At 45.7% G+C, this 23,765-nt stretch overlaps 1 protein-coding gene across 3 annotated transcripts in view; it reads right to left on the bottom strand.

The window, feature by feature from the left end:
* NRK (Nik related kinase) overlaps positions 1–23,765 on the bottom strand; it is a 110,273-nt gene that overhangs the window by 6,205 nt on the left and 80,303 nt on the right. For 2 of the 3 annotated variants that reach the window (XM_087877714.1, XM_087877716.1), the window contains 7 exons: positions 23,196–23,340; positions 21,487–21,645; positions 17,941–18,084; positions 15,942–16,076; positions 14,908–15,008; positions 13,453–13,602; positions 8,042–8,201 (listed from right to left, as the gene is read on the bottom strand). In XM_087877714.1, coding sequence (XP_087733840.1) covers positions 8,042–8,201; positions 13,453–13,602; positions 14,908–15,008; positions 15,942–16,076; positions 17,941–18,084; positions 21,487–21,645; positions 23,196–23,340 — 994 coding nt within the window. The remainder of the gene's footprint in view (positions 1–8,041; positions 8,202–13,452; positions 13,603–14,907; positions 15,009–15,941; positions 16,077–17,940; positions 18,085–21,486; positions 21,646–23,195; positions 23,341–23,765) is intronic. The other variant, XM_087877715.1, reaches the window with a different exon arrangement.

Below are 23,765 nucleotides of genomic sequence, written 5' to 3'. Positions count from 1 at the left end.
ACGTTTTAATGCTTTCTACGGTTTTTCTTATTGTTTATTGTTTTAAAATGTTTTTAAATTTTTATTTTTTTAAAGGGTAGACTTTTTTAATTGTAGAGATTTAAATTGTAGAGTTTTTAATTGTAGATGTTCCGTGTTGTAAGCCACCCAGAGTCAAACTGAAATAGAAAAAACAATCGACCAACCAAACCACCCACCCATTCACTCATCAACTCAACCAACTGATCAACCAACCAACCAACCTACCTACCCAACCAACCAACCAACCAATCAAACCACCCACCCACTCACTCATCAACTCAACTAACCAACCGACTGACCGACCAACCAACCAACCAAACCAACCAACCAACCAACCCGAACCCAACCCAACCCAACCCAACCCAACCCAACCCACCCACCCAATCCAACCCAACCAACCAACCAACGCATCCACCCACCCACCCACCCATTCACTTATCAACTCAACCAACTGACCAACCAACCAACCAACCAACCGACCGACCAACCAACCAACCAAACCACCCACCCACTCACTCATGAACTCAACCAACCAATTGACTGACCGACCAATCAACCAAACCAACCAACCCAACCCAACCCAACCCAACCCAACCCAACCCAACCGACCAACCCACCCACCCGCCCACCCATTCACTCAGCAACTCAACCAACTGACCAACCAACCAACCAACCCAACCAACCAACCAACCCAACCCAACCAACCAACCAACCAACCAACCAACCAACCAACCCACCCACTCACTCATCAACTCAACCAACCAACCAACCAACCAACCAAGTAAGTGTCTCTGGTGGCAGAGGAGCCATAAATTCTCAGACAGAGTGGATTCCAATCTCTCTTACCAAAGGACCATTTCCAGGATTTATTGAAGCAACTACAAAGATGAACATCCACTGCCCTTAGTTATTTACAAGTGTCCCTGGTGTGTGGCCCAGTAGTGACCAGCAGAGCTGGTGGCAGATTCAGACAGTGAGGAGGTTGAGGAGGAACATGGGCCAGTCCTGGAGTCTGGGGAAGGCTCTGACGAGTGCTCTGCATCGGAGGCAAAGATGGGGCCAGGGCTGATTGACAGTTATCAGCTGCCTTCATAGTCGGACATCATTGGGATAGAAGAACAGCTGGCGCCTGTTCCCAGTGTGTGCATGCGTAGAGTTGCCAGGAGAAGGGAACAGCTAAGGAACAAAGGTTGACTCAGGAGTAAAGCCACAGATGGACAGTGAATGGCCCCTCCCATAGGGAATAAAGAGGAGCGAAAGGGGAGGGGAGTTTGCAGGAGACGATGAGTTCAATTCATTAGAGTGAAGATCTGTTCCTGACTTCTTGCCAAGTCTTGTCTGCTACAGAGTGGCATTTGGAAGATATCGGCCTGGCAACTCTCCAAGCCTGATAAAGGTCTGTAGTTGTGAAATCTCTGGAAAGACTGTTGGCCGGGACTTTGCTGGAGAGGAATTCCCTTTAAACTAAATAAAAAAGGGGTTTCATCGGGATGAGGAGTCGGCTTCGTGCTTTTGGGAAGTCTAGGTCAGAACAGCTATTTTCTTGATTGGAGATCCCATCTCCCTTCCTAAAATGTAACTACACCTCCAGCAGGATGAGACAGGAGAAGACACCAAGATCCTTACGAGCTTATTTTCCTTCTTTGCACATCCCTCTTTTTTCTCTCTCTTTCTCTCTCTATTATCGCCACCTATTTCAATCTGAAGCTCAAAGTCAGGGGCGGTGTGGTTTATATGAATTGGCAAACCTCGCAGGGAAAGCTTTCCAGCTGACATAAGGAGAGGAACGCTTTCATAAATAACTGGTTAGATAACATTTCCAGATGTTGACTGCCATCCAAAAATACGGACTGTTTGTTCCCGCCGAGGCAAGCCTGAGCTTGCCCCTTCTATCGTCAGGCTGCAATCCCAGAGCTGCAGCTTCCTATAAATAGATGATGGCATCTGTTGCTTGGGCCCTCTGATCTCCGTGATGTAGCTGGCAGGGGAAACAAAAATGAAGCCTATCGTGTGTTTCCCTACCCAGCTGGTTTTTTTCCTTGATAGTTCCTAGATCGGGGAATAGTTTTCTGATGGATTGTTTGTCTGGTGTCAATCCCTGCTTATCTGGATGTTGGCTGCTGGAGTGGATGTGTTCTGGTCTTAAATAGGGAGCAAACCCTATTTGCTCCCTATTTATTCAAGGGCCTGGTGGCTCAGCAGACTAAACGCATTGCGATTAACACCAGCTGTCTGCAATTACTGTAAGTTCGAATCTCACCAGGCTCAAGGTTGACTCAGCCTTCCATCCTTTCTAAGGTAGGTAAAATGAGGACCCAGTTTGTGGGGGCAATAAGCTGACTTTGTATAAATATACAAAAGTATGAAGGCTATTGTTTAACGCATTGTAAACCGCCCTGAGTCTCCGGAGAAGGGCGGCATATAAATCAAATTAAAAAAAAAATCAACGAGGTGAAATCCAGCAGGTTCTAGAGAACCGGTAGCAGAAATTTTGAGCAGTTCAGAGAACCGGCAAATACCACCTCTGGCTGGCCCCAGAGTGGGGTGGGAATGGAGATTTTACAATATCCTTCCCCCAGGAGTGGGGAGAGAATGGGGATTTTGCACTATCCTTCCCCTGCCATGCCCACCAAGCCACGCCCACCAATCTACACCATGCCCACCAAGCCATGCCCACAGAACCAGTAGTAAAAAAAAATTGGATTTTACCACTGGAGCAAACCGCACCCTCACTAGCGCTGATGAGGCTACCTAGTCAGGTAATGAAATGTCTTCCTTGGTAGTTCCTAGATCAGGGTACTGTTTTCTGCTTGATTGTTTGTCTGGCATTAATCCCTGCTTATCTGGATGTTGGTTGCTGGAGTGGATGTGTTCTGGTTTAAACAAGGAGCAAACCCCACTTCCTTCTACCACTGATGAGGTTACCTAGTCAGGTAATGAAATGTCTTCCTTGATCAGGGTATTGTTTTCTGCTTGATTGTTTGTCTGGTGTTAATCCCCGCTTATCTGGGTGCTGGCTACTGGAATGGATGTGCTCTGGGTTTAAACAGAGAGCAAACCCCACCCTCACTAGCACTTGTGAGGTTACCTAGTCAGGTAATGAAATGTCTTCCTTGGTAGCTCCTAGATCAGGATATTGTTTTCTGCTTGATTGTTTGTCTGGCATTAATCCCTGCTTATCTGGGTGTTGGCTGCTGGGTAGCATGTATTCTGGTCTTAAACAACACCACCCTCACTAGCCGTGATGAGGTTACCTTGTCAGGTAATGAAATGTCTGCAAGGAAATTACCAAGCTCAGAGACCACCAAGGCCTCCACAATTCAACCCTGAGCTACAGAGATTATCTTCCATTAGAAAAATTGGTGCAGCCATGCTCTTAATTCCATGGGAAATCTAAATCCAGATCAAGGTATTGTTTTCTGCCTGATTGTTTGTCTGGTGTCCATCCCTGCTTATCTGGGTGTCAGCTGCTGGAGTGGATACGTTCTGGTTTTAAACAGAGAGCAAATCCCACCCTCACTAGCCCTGATGAGGTTACCTAGTCAGGTAATTAAATGTCGGTAAGGCAGATTACCAAGCTCAGAGACCACCAAGGGCTCCACAGTTCAACCTCGAGCTATGGAGCCGAGGTGGCGCAGTGGTTAGAGTGCAGTACTGCAGCTACTTCAGCTGACTGCTAGTTCAGCAGATCAGCGGATCAAATCTCACCAGCTCAAGGTTGACTCAGCCTTCCATCCTTCCGAGGTGGGTAAAATGAGGACCCAGATTGTTGGGGGAAATATGCTATTTAGTATACTGTCTTTGGTGTAAGCCGCCCAGAGTCCTCGGAGAGTGGGCGGCATAGAAATATGAGTAATAAAATAAATAATATAATAAATAATAAATACAGAGATTATCTTCCATTAGAAAAACGGTTGCAGCCATGCTCCTAATTCCTTGAGTTATCTACGTTTCTTGGGGATCCAGAAAAAATATCCCTAAATTTCATAGAAGGCAGACAATGTGTGTACCATTACCCAAACTGACTGAAGCAAAAAAAAAAAAAAAAGTCCACTTCTAATGATATTCCTGCCGTCTTGTTTTCAAAGTATCGGCCTCTTTTGTCCCTGCATTTCAGCTCTGCATCTTTTGAAGAGTCAACAACTTAAATACGGTAGCTTCACCACTTTAATTTCCCTCCGGAGTTAAAGTTTCCTTGTTCCAATTACTAGAATGACTCCCTCAGTCTAGCCTGCCTTAAATTCTTAAAGAGCCTCCCTATGTTTCATTTCTTGAACCGTATTGATCATTTTATGCCTCTCCGCCGGTTTAAATTTTTTTTTGCAAATTGCTTTATTTTATTGGTAGCGTTCATGACGCAGCAGCTGGTCGAAATAAGTCATAAATAGGAGTGGGGGACGTGCGAAGGGCTCAACTTAGTTTTCCGAAGCACCAGAAGCAGGACAAGAAACAACGGATGGAAACGTAATCAAGGAGAGAAGCAACTTGGAATTAAGGAGAAACTTCCTAACAGTGAGGACAATTAACCCGTGGAATGGCTTGCCACCAGAAGTTGTGGATCGTTCATCACTGGAGGTTTTTAAGAAGAGACTGGGCAGTACAATTTTTTTTTTTTAATTTGATTTATATGCCGCCCTTCTCCGGAGACTCAGGGCAGCTTACAATGCGTTAAGCAATAGCCTTCATACTTTTGTATATTTATACAAAATAAGCTTATTGCCCCCATAATCTGGGTCCTCATTTGTCTATAATGGTCATAGGTTCTCCTGCTTGAGCAGGGGCAAGGGTGAAATCCAACAGGTTCTGGAGAACCGGTAGCGGAAATTTTGAGCAGTTCGGAGAACTGGTAAATACCACCTCTGGCTGGCCCCAGATGGGGTGGGCATGGAGATTTTGCAATATCCTTCCCCCAGGAGTGGGGTGGGAATGGAGATTTTGCAATATCCTTCCCCCAGGAGTGGGGAGGGAATGTAGATTTGCAGTATCCTTTCCCTGCCATGCCCACCAAGCCACACCACGCCCACAAAGCCACGCCCACAGAACCGGTAGTAAAAATATCTGGATTTCACCACTGAGCAGGGGGTTGGACTAGAAGACCTCCAAGGTCCCTCCCAGCTCTATTCTGATTGATGGATCAGAATAGCCTCCTGAAACAGTGTGGCTTTTACCTTTGACGGGATACCTACTGTAGTCATACCTGAGAAAACGTTTCCTCAAAAAGATAACAACGGAGGCTGCCTTGAACCGTAAGCAATATTTAGAGAAAAACAAAGACGACGCTTTTAGGTGAGGGGGGAAAAAGCTGGTTTTTTCATCCCTGCTTTTTTCTTTTTTCTAAAAACGCCTTCTTTCTTTTCACTCAACATTTATTACAGTTCATCGATCCTGAGTTTTTTTTCCCCCCTGCCTCTGTTGCTTCCATCCTTGCTCTTCCTTTCCAACCTCAGACCTGATTTCTGAAACAGCTGGGAGGCAATTCTCTACTTTAATAGGAAAAAAAAATAAATCAAATATTCTGCCTTATCAGCTGCACATAGTACCAAAAAAAGAAAAGAAATAAATCTACAGCATTCCAGGTTCCTTCCAGTATTATTTTAGCGAGCTGTAACCTAGCCTGCTTCCTCTAGGATATATTTTTAAAATTTCCAGACAGGTTTCGATACCAAAACCTAGGATTTTTTTCTCATCTAAAACCCACTCGCTAATAGTACTTTTATCTCGGAGAACTTCGCACCTTGCAGCTAATGCTAGATTGTCAGATGCGAGAACTTGACATTATACAGACAGTGTTAAACATTAATGTACCAGGGAGGACAATTGCCTTGACGTGTGTTAATTAGTTCATCCCGTTCTGATTCTTAATTTAAAAAAAGGGGGAAAAAAATCATTGGGAAGGTGAAGTATTGTGACAACGGCAACACCATAGAGGAAGTAACTTGACTTGCTCTACGAAGTAACGAGAGAAGAGAATATCTGTAGCTCAGGATTGAACTATTGGGGTCCTCGCTGCTGTCTGAGCTTGGTCGTTTTCTGGCAGACGTTTCAGTTACTCAAATAGGTAACATCGTCAGTGCTAATGAGTGTGATGTGTGCTCTCTATTTATATACAGTAGCTTGTCCTGACAGTGTTGGTGGGAGTGTGGTTTTCTCCTTGGTAGTGATGTTCTGTCCCCAACCACACGCACACACACCAACAGACGTTCAAGAGTTAAAGACCAAACCAGCCGGCAAAATCCTTTTCCTTATGATAACGGAACTTGGCAACAACCTAGTGGCTGCCTGCCAAGAGTTTATTATTTACGAAGAGGAGAGATAACTTCTCCCTACTCCTGGTACATCAAAAGAAACAGCTCAATAATTACGGAGTCATCAAGTCCAGAGATAATCCAGCAAAGTCTATAACAAAAAGTCCGGCAATGCACAATGGCGTGGAAGCTTTCAGCTTTGTTCGTCACAAGGTTTGACTGGCCACCACACTCCCTTTTATATCCTGTGGGGTGTGGTCCAGTGACTCAGCCTAATCTCGGGCACGCTCTTTCTTCTGTTGCACGCGCTTATCTCTGTGACGCTGGCGTGGATCCAGCCAAGACTCATTACCCTCATCACTGTCCATCTGTGGCTGCGTGGATGTGCTTGGCCGCGGCCCTATCTCTTGCCCTTCGGCGGACACCGAAGGCATTGCCAGAGAGGAGGGTCCTGGAGAGGGAGGCCTTGCCAACTCCTCTCCTTCACTCTTGGAGTCCTCTCCTGCCGATGACACAGGCTCAGGTAACGGAGCCACAACACTTTCTGTGATTAGGGTATTGTTTCCGCTTGACTGTTTGTCTGGTCTTAATCCCTGCTTATCTGGATACTGGCTGCTGGAGAGGGTCTGTTCTGGTCTTAAACAAAGAGCAAAACCCACTCCTTTCACCACTGAATTTGTTACCTGGTTGGGTAATGAAATGCCTGCAAGGGTAACTACACTAAGAGAGCACCAAGGACCTCACAGTCCTCTTCCTCCCCCCATCTTCTCTTCCTTTTTGCAAACCTCACTTCCCTTCAACCTCTGAAGTTGTCAACTAGTTGGGTAGTGCCAAAGTCCAGTTGCTTCTTGAAAAAAAAAGCGCCTTTAGAATAACCATTACCTGGACGACTGAGAATCTCCATAGACATTTAGTTGGGTAGTGAAATGTCTCCAAGAAAACAGCCATACTCAGAGAGCCATAAGGGCCCCACAATCCCGCTTCTCCTCCTCTTTGCAAACCCCACTCCCTTCTAGCACTGATGATGTTCCCCAGCTGGGTAATGAAACATCTGCAAGAAAACAACCAATAAGTTCCAAGGACTTTGAAGGAATAAGAGTCAATGTGATTTGTCCACTCCCATCAGAGGTGGTAATTCAGCAGGTTCTGACCAGTTCTGGTGAACCGGTAGTGGAAATTTTGAGTAGTTGGGAGAACCGGTAAATGCTACCTCTGACTGGCCCCGCCCCCGTCTATTCTCTGCCTCCCGAGTCCCAGCTGATCGGGAGGGAATGAGGATTTTGCAGTATCCTTTCCCTGGAGTGAGGTGGGAATGGAGATTTTACAGTATCCTTCCCCTGGAGTGGGGTGAGAATGGAGATTTTACAGTATCCTTCCCCTGGAGTGGGGTGGGCATGGAGATTTTACAGTATCCTTCCCCTGGAGTGGGATGAGAATGCAGATTTTACAGTATCCTTCCCCTGGAGTGGGGTGGGAATGGAGATTTTACAGTATCCTTCCCCTGGAGTGGGGTGAGAATGGAGATTTTACAGTATCCTTCCCCTGCCACGCCCACCAAGCCACGCCCACCAAGCCACGCCCACCAAGCCATGCCCACAGAACCAGTAGTAAAAATATCTGAATCCCACCACTGATTCCCATATATGGTAGGTGCCGAAAACACGTTTAGACGAGGAGCTGCAAACCTGGGCACATTCGCAATCAGTGACACATTCACACGTACAGGGAAATCTTGGTTCTTGTGGGTCTTCTACTCCCAGTCCATTCATACGTACCTACTGAGGTGGGCATTTCTCCCCACTGCAAAATGTTTTCTTTGGAGAAGTGCCCATAGATGTTAAGGTAGACTCCTTCATCTTCATAAGCCAGTAGAAGTTCCATGCCACTGGTGTTCCGGAGAATGATAATGGCATGCGGATGAATATTTCCCTGGATCTGGAATAACATTTGACAAAAGATTTACATCACGGAACAAGTTACAACTTAAGTAACTACAGTCCATCAATTTAGGTATCATGACACTGCATTAAAAATCAACCAGCTTGGAGATCTGAGAAGCGCTGAAGATTTATCTCTTTGAAAATGTCGATGTATGTTTCTTCCATGTTCGGAGCCGATACAAAGGCGAAAGACATTTCTTTCTTCCTTTAATATCAACTCTGAGCTGCTGCTACCTGAGAAAAAGGTATTTCTTTTATCCCTCTTTAAATATCAAAGATCGCCTCGAAGCTTCTATTCAGTATTTGCCTTTGAATTCGGTGAGTATCATGTTGTGAAAATAAATAAAAACCCAGGGTAATTTGAATGCAGTAGGACGTGCAATCGCATTGTAAAAATGATTGTAAAGGGCACTTTAGCATAGAAATTATCCTGTTAAAAATTCTTACGAACATTACAGAATTATAGAAAGCAGACTAAAAATAAACGACGATAAAGCAATAGATTGCATAAAATAAGCACAGAAGGCAACCGAGATTATTCTAACGATAAAGTTTTTGTTTCTCGGTTCGGTTCTCAATCATTTCCTAACACGGCGTACATAACTTATAAGTTTAGGTGGGGAGGGCATTTCGTTCTATAACTTTGCATTAATTCACTAGCAACTACTAAAACTTCAGTTCTTTCTGAAAACGCGGGGGGGGGGGGGCGCGGAGAACTAGAATCACAAAATTGGTGTACGAGATAGTTAGAAAGGTGATTCAACGAAATGGCAATACTGAAGCATTTTGTATGCATTTTATTTACCAATATACGAGGGGAGCAATGTAAGCAAAAAAATTAATGCATTGTGTGTTTTTTAAAAAATACACTACATGACTTCTGGTTCAACAGATCTGTAAACAGCGCAACAATACCAGGAAAGCAATTTGCATTACTAGAATAATTTATTCCAGCATTTTTGTAGGCCTAAACCTAACCTTGACAGAAAAAGAGAGGCCACTTCATTTTATTATACGCATATTTTTTTACTTCATCCTTACTTTTTACCTCTTCAATATGTGTCTCTGGAATTGCCTGTTTTTCTACCTTTTGCCTCAACCAACGCTGATGATTGCTGGGCAAAAGTTTTGCGACACACAAGAGAAACACTGTGCCTCAGTCTGGAGGTTTTTTTTTTTAGACATTTGATAGACTTAGGAGAACCAAGGGAGAATGGTGTCTGAGGGAGACATGATTATCCAAAGAGAGAGCATTGACACTTGCTCCTTGGCTGCCTCATCACTAGAAGGACAGAAGGACATCAGCCATGAGATGTCCACCAGAGTGAGCTTCTGCATCGGAACAGATGGCGAAACTCCATCTGCTTTCATCCAAGAAAAGGGACATGGGTGAAAAACAAAAGGCAGATTTGTTTACTGCATGACATTATCCAAAACATGACTGCCAACGTCCGATGGCGGATATGGAAGAAGAAGGAGAAGGAGAAGGAGAAGGGGAAGGGGAAGAAGAAGAAGAAGAAGAAGAAGAAGAAGAAGAAGAAGAAGAAGAAGAAGAAGAAGAAGAAGAAGAAGAAGAAGAAGAAGAAGAAGAAGAAGAAGAAGACGACATTATGGGAGATGGTCAAATCAGATGCTTAGGAGAGTCTGCGGATGGATTTCCCCTCTTTTCATCTTTCAAATCAACATCTGGGAAGAAGAAGATTGGGGTTAAACCTGCTCCCCACAGGTTCCTTTAAAGAAATCCTTGCCAGGTGGGAGATTCCTTGTTGGGACATGACCTTCTACATGATCTGGCCTTCTCCTTTCACCTACAACAAGTAGCTCCTTTGAGGAGAGCTGGAATTTAAATCAGGATAACGTCAATTCTTTTCTCCTAACATCACATCGTCCTCTGATCTGGTTTGATGCAGAGAAAAATCCCTATTTAATATAGCCTAAGTCCCAGTGGTTCTCTGGTTCAGTTCCAGCTATGCTCCAGCTTTACTCCTCTCTCTCTCTAAATAAATACACACATTGGTTGAAGGTCATCTAGAGGCTTATATATAAGACACGTTAAAACCCACAGATAACAAACGCAGGCAGGAGAAACAAGTTGTGTTTAAAAACACCAAAACAAAACCCTCTTTGGCACACCTTCCATCCAGATGCAGAGAAATCTTTCAGAGTTTCACACTATAAAATTTTCAGGGAGCTTTAAGCAATTTAGAATATATAACTTCTCAAATCCTAGGAGGCTTCTCAAGAGAGAGAGAGAGAGAGAGAGAGAGAGAGAGAGACAGAGACAGAGAGAGAGAGACAGAGAGACAGAGACAGAGACAGACAGACAGACAGACAGACAGACAGACAGACAGAAACAGGGAGGGAGGGAGGGAGAGGGAGGGAGACAGAGAGAGAGAGAGAGAGAGAGAGAGACATAGACACAGAGAGAGAGACAGGGAGGGAGGGAGAGAGAGGGAGGGAGGGAGAGAGAGAAAGAGAGAAAGAGAGAGAGTGGATTTTCAGCAGCATCCATAAAGTGAACACTTCACCGTTATAAAAAAAAATCAGAAGGTAAAATTAATTCTGCAGACAATCCCACCTCTACAGTACAAGAGACACAAGCTGCTCAAAATCTAATTAAGTTGGAATGGATGGCTACGATTTGTGTTTTTTTTATACAATGAACAAGCCCAGGATTGCAAAGCACCCAGGCCTATTAAAGGCCTTCATGCAATTCTTAGACTTAGAATAACTTTATTGTCACTTTAAATGTACACTAATCGGCATACATTAAAATGCAATTTCTTTGCATGCAGCTCTCAAAAGGGTCACCACCTCCAATATGCACTACATGAACATGGAAAAATGAATGAATGAATGAATGAGTGAATGAGTGAATGAAATAAATACAAAATTATGCATATAGCCAAATATATGACACAGAGAAGCAACACAGTCTAGTTCAGATGTATACATGTACATGGCGAGAGAAACAAATCTTGTGAGTTTACCAGACGGATGGCCTAGGGAACAAAGCTGTTTCAGAATCCTGCAGAATACTTCGAAATACTTTGAAACTTCCTCCCAGAGGGGAGTAACAGAAACAGACCATGGAGTGGGTGTGTAGGGTCCCTAACCATGCTTTGAGCTCTAAGCACATAGCACTTACAAGCAGCATCCTGAATAACGGGATGCGAGTTTCCTATAATCTTCTCCGCTGTCCTCACCACTCTCTGTAGGGACTTTCTATCTGAGGCACTGTGGCCACCAAACCAAACAGGGACGCGGTTTGTTAAAACGCTTCTAATTGCCAAGCAAACCTTGCAAAATAAGGAAAAGCACAAGAAACCCCACTTGCTGGACGTACTTGCTCACTCATGTAGTCTGGGATGACTGCCGCAACTATCCGCAACACCAAAATAGGGATCCAGAGCCGGAAAGCTATTTTAATATGCTGCCTCGGGTTGAGCTGCATGAGCAATCGAAGCACAGAAGCCGAAAGCAAGAAGGAGAGAGAGAGAGAGAGAGAGAGAGAGAGAGAGAGAGAGAGAGAGAGAGAGAAAGAGAGAGAGAGAGAGAGAGAGAGAGAGAGAGAGAGGTTCAGAGTCAACGTGTTCAGTCCGTTGGCTTTCAAAGATGCCGGCTTCCAAATGGAGAATTTCGGAAGAGAATTATTCACGTCTCCAATCCTGACAGCTACAGCTCAGGAGGAGGAGGAGGACAGTAATCGTTCTTCAATTTCTACCCTCTTGAGGGAAGGTGTATTTTTAGTGTGTTCCATCTTAGTGGTGACAAGCGAGCCGAAATCGGAGCCAGACGTCTCCTAGGGGAGACCCCCTATTGAGGGCAACCGACAGGGAAAGATTGCTCCTCGCGCAGATAATTGAATTGGGAGTTTGCTGCCGAAACCAATCTTTTCTTCAGAAACATTATCCCTTTTCATTGGCTGGTTTACTTTTTATTCAGGACATCCGATGACCTCTTTAATCTTCACACAATGTCCTAAAACCGACTTATTTTGCGTGGGCTTAAGGGAAGGATTCAAAACGAACCTGGAACTATGCAGTATAAGTAAGTCCTCGGACTTACAAACACAATTGAGCCCAATGGTTCTGTTTCCAAAGACGTCATTTAAAATCAACCCGTCTCAACCTGATGCCCTGCAGATGGGTTGACGTCCCAGCAAAAGCCAAGAATCCCTGGAGAATTGTGGGAATTGAGGCCCACACATCAGAAGGATACATGAGTGGGGAAAATTGTCCTACATAATAGCAATAGCAATAGCGCTTAGACTTATATACCACTTTACAGTGCTTTCCATCCCTCTCTAAGCGGTTTACAGAGTCAGCATATTGCCCCCAACAATCTGGTTCCTCGGAAGGATGGAAAGCTGAGTTAACTTTGAGTCGGTCAGGATCGAACTCCTGGCAGTGGGTAGAGTTAGTCTGCAATACTGCATTCTAACCACTGGGAAGGAAAGAAGGAAGGAAGGAAGGAAGGAAGGAAGGAAGGAAGGAAGGAAGGAAGGAAGGAAAGAAGGAGGGAAGGAAGGAAGGAGGGAAGGAAGGAAGGAAGGAAGGAAGGAGAAAAGGAAAAGCAATAGCACTTAGACTTATATACTGCTTCACAGTGCTTTTACAGCCCTCTCTAAGCAGTTTACAGAGTCAGCCTCTTGCCCCCAACAATCTGGGTCCTCATTTTACCCACCTCGGAAGGATGGAAGGCTGAGTCAACCTTGAGCCAATCAGGATCGAACTGCTGGCAGTGGGCAGAGTTAGCCTGCAATACTGTATTCTAATCACTGTGCCACCAGGAAGGAGAATGACAGAGGGACGGAGGGAGGATGGATGGATGGAAGGAGGAAAGGAAGGAAGGAGGGAGGGAAGCAATAGCGATAGCACTTAGACTTATATACCGCTTCACAGTGCTTCACAGCCCTCTCTAAACGGTTTACAGAGTCAGCCTCTTGCCCCCAACAATCTGGGTCCTCATTTTACCCACCTCGGAAGGATGGAAGGCTGAGTCAATCTTGAGCCTGGTGAGATTCGAACTGCCAAATTGCAGTCAGCCGGCAGTCAGCAGAAGTAGCCTGCAGTACTGCACTCTAACCACTGCGCCACCATGGCTCATCATCATCATCATCATCAATCAATCAAGCTGGATAGTTAAAAATGCTACACCAACATCTAGTAGAGTTTATATCTAAACTCCCATGGTCTGGAAAGTTCACGCAGATCATTAAAAATGTCTCCAAAGGAGATACTTACATGTGTCGGCAAATATAGGTCATACACCGAGCCAGAGTCCACATCAATGGCATGAAATCCTACGGCTGACCCATAGATAACTTTCAGCCGCTGCCCGTTCTCCACAGTCAAATCAACCAAAAGTGGTTTTTGAGGAAGCGAGGTGAAAGACTGCAGAAAGACAGATCAACACATTTGGCTTTATTATCGGGATCCCGATGACTTGCAGTTATGAACTTGGGTCTGAGCAGATTCCCATGACCATCAATGTCCAACTGAGGGACTCAAATGTGCAAGATGATGGGCGTGGCATTGCACGTGTGGTATTGATGCCCATACGAAAGGGGTGGGGGCCACGGATGGTGACCCCGCAGCTGCCACCTTGCTGATCTTGACACCACTCCATGTGACTCAAACTCCCTGCCTACGCATGTTCCAACTTTCTTATGAAGTAGACACAATGAAAACAGAGACAGAATTGACATACTGGTAGGTAGAAAGGCAGATACAGGCTGAAAAAGTCAGGCACAAAGGATCAGAACAACACAAAAGATTTATTCAAGCCTACACACAAGAATCTACCCAATTATGTTATCTAATTCTGGGTTTTATTTAATTGACCAAACTAAGTAATAATTTTAATTAGCAATTTTATGATGTTTGTGTGTCTATATTTTTCTTGACTGTACACCGCCTTGAGTCCTATAAATAAATAAATAAATAAATAAATAAATAAATAAATAAATAAATAAATAAATGGTCAGCATTAAATTGGTGCCAGATAAAGGTCAGTGGAGCAGGGACTCGGTGGCTCAGTGGCCAAGATGCTGAGCTTGTTGATTAAAAGGTCGGCAGTTCATTGGTTCGAATCCCTAATGCCGCGTAACGGGGTGAGTTCCCGTGACTTGTCCCAGCTTCTGCCAACCTAGTAGTTCGAAAGCACGTAAAAAATGCAAGTAGAAAAATAGGGACCGCCTTTGGTAACAGCGTTCTGTGCGCCTTTGGCGTTGAGTCATGCCGGCCACATGACAACGGAGACATCTCTGGACAGCGCTGGCTCTTCGGCTTTGAAACGGAGATGAGCACCGCCCCCTAGAGTTGGAAACGATTAGCACATATGTGCGAGGGGAATCTTCAATTTTACCTTAAGGGTCAATGGAATTCAAGGGAGGCTAGATTCGGAACATTTGTGGCAAAGTCAGGATTCTAAGCTGATGACACATTTAACTCCGCCTCCCCCAGCTCTACATGAAAAGCAAATCAGTTAAGAGTTTGGATAAACCTAAGCATGGATTTAAAACAGATTTGCACCACTTCCCTATCACAACTGCCCTCCACCCTTCTACAAATCCGACAAAATGCAATCGGTTGAAAATCCTTTCACTTCGATTCCTTAGCCTCCTTCGCAAGCCAAATATTCCCAGGACCCTCAACAAAAAGGCACTAATTGGATTGATTTTAAGTTCTGCCGTTTACCTTAAAAGCCATAAATTTGTGATACGGCTTGGGAGCCCAGGCGTAGACTTCCACCGAATTCTTCACGGCAATCACCAGGAACTTGATCCTCTCGTATTTCACTGGAAGGCAATCATTTCTTTTTTAATTGGCTGGGCACAAAGATTGAGAGAGAATTCCAAATCACTGTTTAAACAGCCAGGGCATGTAGCCGAATGTAACAGGATTTTGATCTACGATGCCGTAGAGAGTTGAGGGTCACGCAAAGACCTTGGTCGGTTTATCCCAGGATTCCAGCTCCTGGATCTACTACCATTCCTGATTTGCATATTCATTCGGGAATAATTCAAAGCTAAAACGAACGGAAAGTAATCAAGCCCCAGCGGAATCATTATGTAATGACTTATGTTAAAAACAGAGCATCAGCGATAATATAAATCTCGGTAAGATATTATCTCAATAGCCCCCTTCTCATTCTACAGATTGTGTGCAAATAACTTGTCTCAGCACACTGTATATAGTCGTAAGATATATTCCGGGATCCTGCGTTGAACAAACAAGGGTTGCATTAACCTCCAAATCTAGATTGTGCCAATAAATAAACAGATTGGTTTCTGTCATATATTTCTGTCGCGAAATTGCTTCTGTATATATATATATATATATATATATATATATTTGCCGCATCTCACGTGCCCATAATAGTCTAATCCAGGGGTATTAAAATCAAGGCCCGGGGCCCAGATTTGGCCTGTGGGGTGCTTAGATCTTGCCCACAGGGCCACCCTGGAAACAGCGAGGGACTGGCCCACAGTGCCTCTACCAGAGAAAACGGAACTCGGGAGGGTCGCGTGCAGCCTTCCCAATCTCCGTTTTCACTGGCAGAGGATTGCAGGAGGCCGTCGCAGCTGAAAACGGAACTCGAGAGCCTGTTTTCGCTGGCAGAGCCCTCGGGCTACCACCTGCGCCCTGGACATGAGTGACGTCGAGCTGGTCGCTCTCTGACCCTTATTTTAATGGTGTTTGGTGCCCTTCCAGGGAAAGGAGACCCTCACCAACTTTGTAGTGTACACAGCCTTCTAGGTCGCCCACCGAGACCCAGCCTTGTCGTTTCTCCACGTCGGGATCGTTCCGCAAGATCTTGTTTCGTAGCCAAGACAGATAATACACCCGTAGCTTATTCTTTTTGCCTACACGGATTGGAACAGAAGCAGAAAAAAAAAGAGGAGCATATTAAACATACTTCTGCAGACAATTACATCACTGTCATGGCTGTGCTAAGCTGGACCTTAGAATCATAGGGCTGGGAGGGACCTTGGAGGTCTTCTAGTCCTACCCTCTGCTCAAGGCAGGAGTCCTTATACCATCCTGGACAAATGGCTGTTCAATCTTTTCTTGAAAACCTCCATACCTGTTCTGTTGATTAATCATTCTCCCTGTCAGGAAATTCCTCCTTATTTCCAGGCGGTATCCCCCTCTGATGAGCCTCCATCAGTGGTGGGATTCAACCGGTTCGCAGCACGACGGACAAACCGGCTGTTAAATTGCTGGCTGGCCCAGCCCCTCCCCTCCCTTTCCAGATGTCCCCACGCGCCCCGTTTTGGCTCCCAGGTAAGTGCAGGGAGTCCTACTAGGCCCAAAACGGGGCACGGGGAGGTGCAGCATGGCCCCCCACGGCCTATTTTTGCTCCTAGGAGGCTGCAGGGATGCCTACTAGGCCCAAAACAGGACACAGGGGATATGGTGCAGCCCCCCAGCCTGTTTTTTTCTCCCAGGGGCTGCAGGGAATCCTACTAGGTCCAAAACGGGGCACAGGATGGTGCAGCGCGGCCTCTGCGGCCCGTTTTTGCTCCCAGGGGAGTGCAGGAGGCTGAATGCTGCCTGTCACAACCCCTGGCCACGCCCACCATGGCCACACCCATCCAGCCGGTCATTAGGGCAGAGAACCGGTTGTTAAATAAACCATTGGCTTCCATCCATTGCTTCAGCTGCTCTGGAAAATAAATCGATCCCTTCTTCCCTTGCGACAGCCCTTCAAGTATTGGAACATGCTATCCGATCTCCCTTAAGCCTTCTTTTTGTTAGGATAAACATACCTACCGTGTTTCCCCGAAAATAAGACCCCGTCTTAAATTTTTTTTGAATCCCGAAATAAGCACTTGGCCTTATTTTCGGGGAGGTCTTGTTATTTTGGGGTGCATGGAGGAAAGCAGAGGAAATGACAGGGACCGGCATGCGTTTAAATATTTTCGGGGAGGGCTTATTTTCAGCGGAGGGCTTATTTTAGTGCATGCGCTCAAAAGCCCAATTGGGCTTATTAACAAGGGATGTCTTATTTTCGGGGAAACAGGGTACTTCCCTTAACCATTCATTGTATGGTGTAGTCTTCAGATCCCTGATCATCAAATTCAAATCTTTATTGTCAGTGCACAACGTATGTACAATGAGATGTTGGTTGAGCTCCCTCAGTGCACCCCTCCCCCCCAACACAATACAACTCAGAGTGAAGACAGAAAATCCCTAACCAATAAATCATATCAACAAAACACCCAGTCCTATTGCACCGGTGTGAACATGTTGCAAATTGCACCGGCCGTGCAGTCCATCATACTACGTAGTGATGATGTTATTTCTCATCCAGAAGTCGGACAGCCCACGGATAAAAACTCTTCTTCAGCCTGTTTGTGAGGCTGGCTATACTTCTATATCTCCATCCCGATGGTAGGAGGGTAAAGAAGGGATGACCAGGGTGAGAGTCGTCCCTGAGATTTTTCCTCACTCTTTTAAGGCAGCGAGCCCTAGAGATCTCATCTAGTTGTATCAAGGAACAACTCACAATGTTTTGTGCTGGGCTCACCACCCTCTGTAGTCTTTTTCTATCCGCGGCTGTCAGACCGGCATGCCTTACCGTGATGCAATAAGTGAGAACTTACCATCTTCATAAAGTTTGGCAAGGGCTGACATTTTATAATCCACTTTATAGTCTAATCCTCCCCCTCTCTCATTACTTGATATTGAATGTTAGGCCAGAAGTTTTTAGACAAGCAAACAAACCTGAGATGGTAATTAGCACGTTCAGTCCTTCCAACACGTCCATCTGTTGAAAGCGTCTCCTGCTAATCAAGGAGTAAACGCGACCTTGTCCACTCCGGTCCAGAAGCCACAATCCGTTTTCGGATCCAACCAGTAAATTCACCCCTGTTGACGTGCAAAGAAGATAGCATGGGCTTACAAAACGGAACTTTGGAATAGCTGGGTCTGCTCGCTGTAAGGAAATCCTGGTTTTGTTTCAATCATGGTTTGGGTCAAAGCAAATACCCTGGAAAAATCCAAGAACAGAGCAGGGGTGAAATCCAGCAGGTTCTGACAGGTTCTGGAGAACCGATAGTGGAAATTTTGAGTACTTCACAGAACCGGTAGCGGAAATTTTGAGTACTTCAGAGAACCGGTAGCGGAAATTTTGAGTAGTTCGGAGAACTGGCAAATGCTACCTCTGGCTGGCTCCAGAGTGGGGTGGGAATGGAGATTTTGCAATATCCTTCCCCCAGGAGTGGGAAGGGAATGGGGATTTTGCAGTATCCTTCCCCTGGAGTGGGGTGGGAATGGAGATTTTGCAATATCTTTCCCCCAGGAGTGGGGAGGGAATGGGGATTTTGCAGTATCCTTCCCCTGCCATGCCCACTAAGCCACGCCCACAGAACCGGTAGTAAAAAAAAAATTTGGATTTCACCACTGGAGCAGAGTGTACCCCCCAGCAAAGTTTTGGACCAAAGAAAATGTGGATGGGTCTATTTATTTATTTATTAGAACTTGTCAAACAAAAACTAGAACCAGCCACAGGGACTGATGGCTCAGCAGACTGATAGCATTGTGGTTAACACCAGCTGTCTGCAATTACTGCAAATTTTGAATCTCACCAGGCTCAAAGTTGACTCAGCCTTCCATCCTTTCTAAGGTAGGTAAATTGAGGACCCAGTTGTGGGGGCAATAAGCTGACTTTGTATAAATATACAAAAGGATGAAGGCTATTGCTTAATGCATTGTAAGCCGCCCTGAGTCTCCGGAGAAGGGCGGCATATAAATCAAATTTTAAAAAAAAGAAAAAAAAAGAGCAAGAATAAAACAATAAAAATACAGTGATGGGGACGATAGGCCCGTCAGTGCACTTATGCACGCCCCCTCTACTAACCACTTAAGTGTGGTGTAAGATCCACGGAAGCCAATTTGTGACTGATTGCACATGAGTTGCAGATGAACAGAGTTGGAAGGGAATTTAGAGGTCTTCTAGTCCAACCCCCTGCTCTGGCAGGAAACCCTACACCATTTTAGACAAATGGTTGTTCCAACATCTTCTTAAAAACCTCCACTATTGGAGCATTCTCAACTTCTGGAGGCCAGCTGTTCCACTGATTCAAACAGACATCTGAAGGAGATGAGTTTTCCATTAGATTGGGCCCTGTTGATACGGTTGATAAGGAAAGTTGTGATGGAAAGAATGAAAAGAAAAGGGGAAGAATTGTGTATCGTGGGGCAGGGTGGGGAGGCCATGGAAGCGCCAAGCAAGAGTCTGATAAGAAGATAGCGTTCTCCACCTCAGCACACATATCATTACCAGCTTTGCTATGCTGCTCTGTTCTTAATTTAAAAACTTGGCCTCTTCCAAACATACATCAAACGAAACCCAGAGAGCTGTAAACTGTAAATTTACATTTCCTGGGGTAATTTTTTTCCTGGCGTTTTCATTCATTTATTTTGTTTCTCATTTAAGACTTAAGTCAAAGCAGAAAGGCATGGGGAAAATATTGTGCCGGCTTTCTGAAGCCTGTCGCTTGATGTTGGAAAGATGAAAAATGAACGCCGGTGGAGAACCACAAGAACGTATGCTGAAACGACCAAGAGTGGAGTCCTGCTTTTGGTATATTGAACTTTGAGGTAGGAACCCATGGTGACCATCAGCTGATGCCCTCAGTACATTCCAGAACTGAGGGAAGTAGATGCATCTCAATGGACACCTTGGGAGAAGATGCCAGACCTTCTTCACCAGTCCCAATGCCTCCACCAACTGGAGAGAGGACTAGGTTTGTTGTGGTCTGTCGGGCTCTCCAGCTGCCGAACCAGAGAAGGAGGCAGCGTGGGTCAGCATTGTAGGAAGTTAGCACCCACCCCTTTCCTGGAAGAGTGAAATATTTTAGGAAATATGAAAAAGGCAGAATATTATATTTCCCTGGATGAGAAATGGAGAAGCATATTTTACAGACAAAGCAGCTCCCACCTTCCTGCCCCCCACCCTTTGTCAATGGGCCCTTAAGGCCTGGGCCAGTCTGTTCCACATAACAAAGATCTACGTCCTTCAGGCAGAGCCATAGTAGGAATTGCCAAAGATCCAACAAAGATAGGATTAGCCCTCTACACATTAGCAGCAGAAACTCACCACATGTGACCTGGGAAGCACATGTGACCATCAGCCAGCAAGGCTAGCTAAGACCCCCACCCCCTGGGAGTCTGACAACCAATCAGGATACTCTTTTGGGGCCCCAAGAAATGCAGAGCCAGAGAGAGCATAAAAACCCGAGGATTTACTGTATCTGCCCCCTTTTCTGTTCAGGAACTCAAGCCATGTGATCCTGTCCACCATTAAACCGTCTTTCCAAGGAGTCTCCATGTTTCCAGTGTCTTTTTCCCCACTTGGAGCAGAACCTAGAGGGAGATTTCTTCCAACAGCATCAAGGCAACCTGAGAGCTCTGAGGGGGAAGAGGGAATGGGGAATGGAGCTGTCAGAGAGAGAGAGAGAGAAAGAGAGAGAGAGAGAGAGAGAGAGAGAGAGAGAGAGAGAGAGAGAGAGAGAGAGAGAGAGAGAGAGAGAGGTGGAGCCTGGGTCATCCGGCAGCCCTCAGATGGAGAGTCAACAGCCCCCAGGTCTGGAGGTGGCTGATGAGGAAGAGGAAGAACAGCTGGGTCCAGTGCCTGACATGCGGATGCACAGAAGGCAGAGGAGAGGAGAGCAGTGGAAATCTATGGGCCGGTCCTCGGGATGGAAGAGCCACCACTGCTAGCAAAGCCCCACCCCTAACTCTGGGGATCAAAGGCAGGGGGCGGAGATGAATAGATGTGGCAGACAACTATTCATCTTCCGGCCAGACAGACTTGTTAGTCTGTTGTGAGAAAGAGAGAGAGAGAGAGACTCTATAGAGCAACATCTTGCTGAGGTTCCAGAAAGATATAATAAAGTTATAAATAAATGAATCATTTTCCTAGTGCAATATCTTCCCCCCTGTTCTTTGTGCCCAAGAATGGTTCCTTGACTGAACATCCATCTCTTCTATCACCCTAGCATTCAATGACTGTATCCAGATACTATACTAAACCATGGCCTAGCCATAGTTTGTTAAGTAGAGCCTAATGCCTGGATCCATCCACAATCAAACCACAGATAACTCAACGTGCTAAGGCCAAACCAAACCAGGCTGAGTAGACATGGGGCGAACATGGAGCACATTTGACCTCTGCGTTCGAAAGTGTGTGTCCTACATCAGCTGAAAGGGGCGAAGAACTGGCTCTGTTGGCTGCCCTCCGTCTCGGCTTCAAACCAGCTTACTCACCCCACAGCGCAGAACACAAGATCTCGGAATTGAACTTCTTTTTATATTTGCGGATTTCGGGGCTGTCACTCTGCGGCCGGATATTTGTAGGGTTGACGTTGACTACAGAACCTTTTCTTGTATTTTGCCGGCTGGGAGGATCCATTTTCACATTGGACGCTGGGAGGAAAAGCAGAGGAGAAGTGATGAGCATAACCGATGGGCCTGAGCATCTGAAGGTCCATGGCATCCATATTCGACCTTCTAATAAGAGTGGGATGAGTTACGATGAGGGTTGTTACGCATGGAGGAATGGAAGAGAGACAGACATGAACAATCAAGAGATAGAACATGACTCTGTTGACAACTATCTCCGAAAGGACACCTGAGTTCAGGTGGCAAGAAATCCAGGAAGAAGCATTTCTATTGATTGATTGATTGATTGATTGATTGATTGATTGATTGATTCGATTTATATGCCACCCTTCTCCGGAGACTCAGGGCGGCTTACAATGCGTTAAGCAATAGCCTTCATACTTTTGTATATACCTGCTTAGTAGGGCTTTCGGGGCCCCCCCTAAGCGGTGTTCTTTTTTTATACAAAGTCAGCTTATTGCCCCCACAATCCAGGTCCTCATTTTACCTACCTCGAAAGGATGGAAGGCTGAGTCAACCTTGAGCCTGGTGAGATTTGAACTTGCAGTAATTGCAGGCAGCTGGTGCTACTTAACAGCGCTTTAGTCTGCTGCACCACTGAGGCTCTAATTTACCGTGTTTTCCTGAAAGTAAGACCCTATCTTATATTTTTTGAACCCCGAAATAAGCGCTTGGCCTTATTTTTGGGGAGGTCTTATTATTTTGGGGCGCATGGAGCAAGATGGTGCTCCTCTTGCTGTCTTACCTGATTTCCAGCTCTGCGTTTAAATATTTTGGGGGAGGGCTTTATTTATTTATTAGTCATATTTCTATGCCGCCCACTCTCCGAGGACTCTGGGCGGCTTACACCAAAGACAGTATATTAAATAGCATATTGCCCCCTAACAATCTGGGTCCTCATTTACCCACCTCGGAAGGATGGAAGGCTGAGTCAACCTTGAGCCGGTGAGATTTGATCCGCTGATCTGCTGAACTAGCAGTCAGCTGAAGTAGCTGCAGTACTGCACTCTAACCACTGCGCCACCTCGGCTCATATTTGAGGGGAGGGTTATTTTAGCGCATGCTCCCAAAAGCCCGATTGGGCTTATTATCAGGGGATGTCTTATTTTCGGGGAAACAGGGTAAAGAGACTGTGATTATTTGTAGCTCAGGGTTGAGCTGTGGGATCCTTGGTGCTTTCTGAGTTTGGTTGTTTCCTTGCAGATGTTTCATGACTCAACGGTAGGTAACATCATCAGTGCTAGACGGAAGTGGAATTTGCTCCTTGTTTAAACCAGGACACATTCTATCCAGCAGCCAACACCCAGATAAGCAGGGATTAATCCCAGACAAACAATCAAACAGAAAACAATACCCTAATTTAGGATCTTGCAAAAATCCCCATTCCCTCCCCACTCCTGGGGGAAGGATATTGCAAAATCTCCATTCCCTCCCCACTCTGGGGCCAGCCAGAGGTGGTATTTGCCGGTTCTCCGAACTATTCAAAATTTCCGCTACCGGTTCTCCAGAACCTGTCGGAACCTGCCAAATTTCACCCCTGGTTCCACCCACTTGGTAAAACAGGCAAGGATGACCTTGTCTATACTCACGGGCACCACAGTTTGGTCCACTCAGACTGGAAGGAGGCGAGATTTGGAGAAGTCTAGGATCAATGAAGGATGTAAAAGATGACGTAGAAGAAGAACTGTTTTTGGAAGGGGTACCGTCAGGGTTCAGTGCCTGGTGTAAAAATAAGAATCAAAAATAAATTAAGGATATACCTCTGATTGTTTGCTGTAACGCTCTCTACATGGGGCTCCCCTTGAGGAGCACTCGGAGGCTCCAACTGGCGCAGAATGCGGCCGCGTGGGTGGTGATGGGAGCAATGTGGCGCTCCCATGTAACGCCTCTCCTGCGCGAGCTGCACTGGCTCCCGGTGGTCTTCCGACTGCGCTTCAAGGTTTTGGTCATCACCTTCAAAGCGCTCCATGGCTTAGGACCTGGTTATTTACGGGACCGCCTGCTACCACCAACAGCCTCCCACCGACCAGTACGCTCCCACAGAGAGGGGCTCCTTCGGGTGCCGTCGGCCAAACAATGTCGACTGGTGGCCCCCAGGGGGAGAGCCTTCTCTGTGGGGGCACCTACTATCTAGAACGAGCTCC

This window comes from Pantherophis guttatus, chromosome 12 (assembly GCF_059756535.1).
Source record: "Pantherophis guttatus breed Tessera chromosome 12, ASM5975653v1, whole genome shotgun sequence".
Taxonomy (NCBI): domain Eukaryota; kingdom Metazoa; phylum Chordata; class Lepidosauria; order Squamata; family Colubridae; genus Pantherophis; species Pantherophis guttatus.
This window is presented reverse-complemented; position numbering and strand designations above follow the sequence as displayed.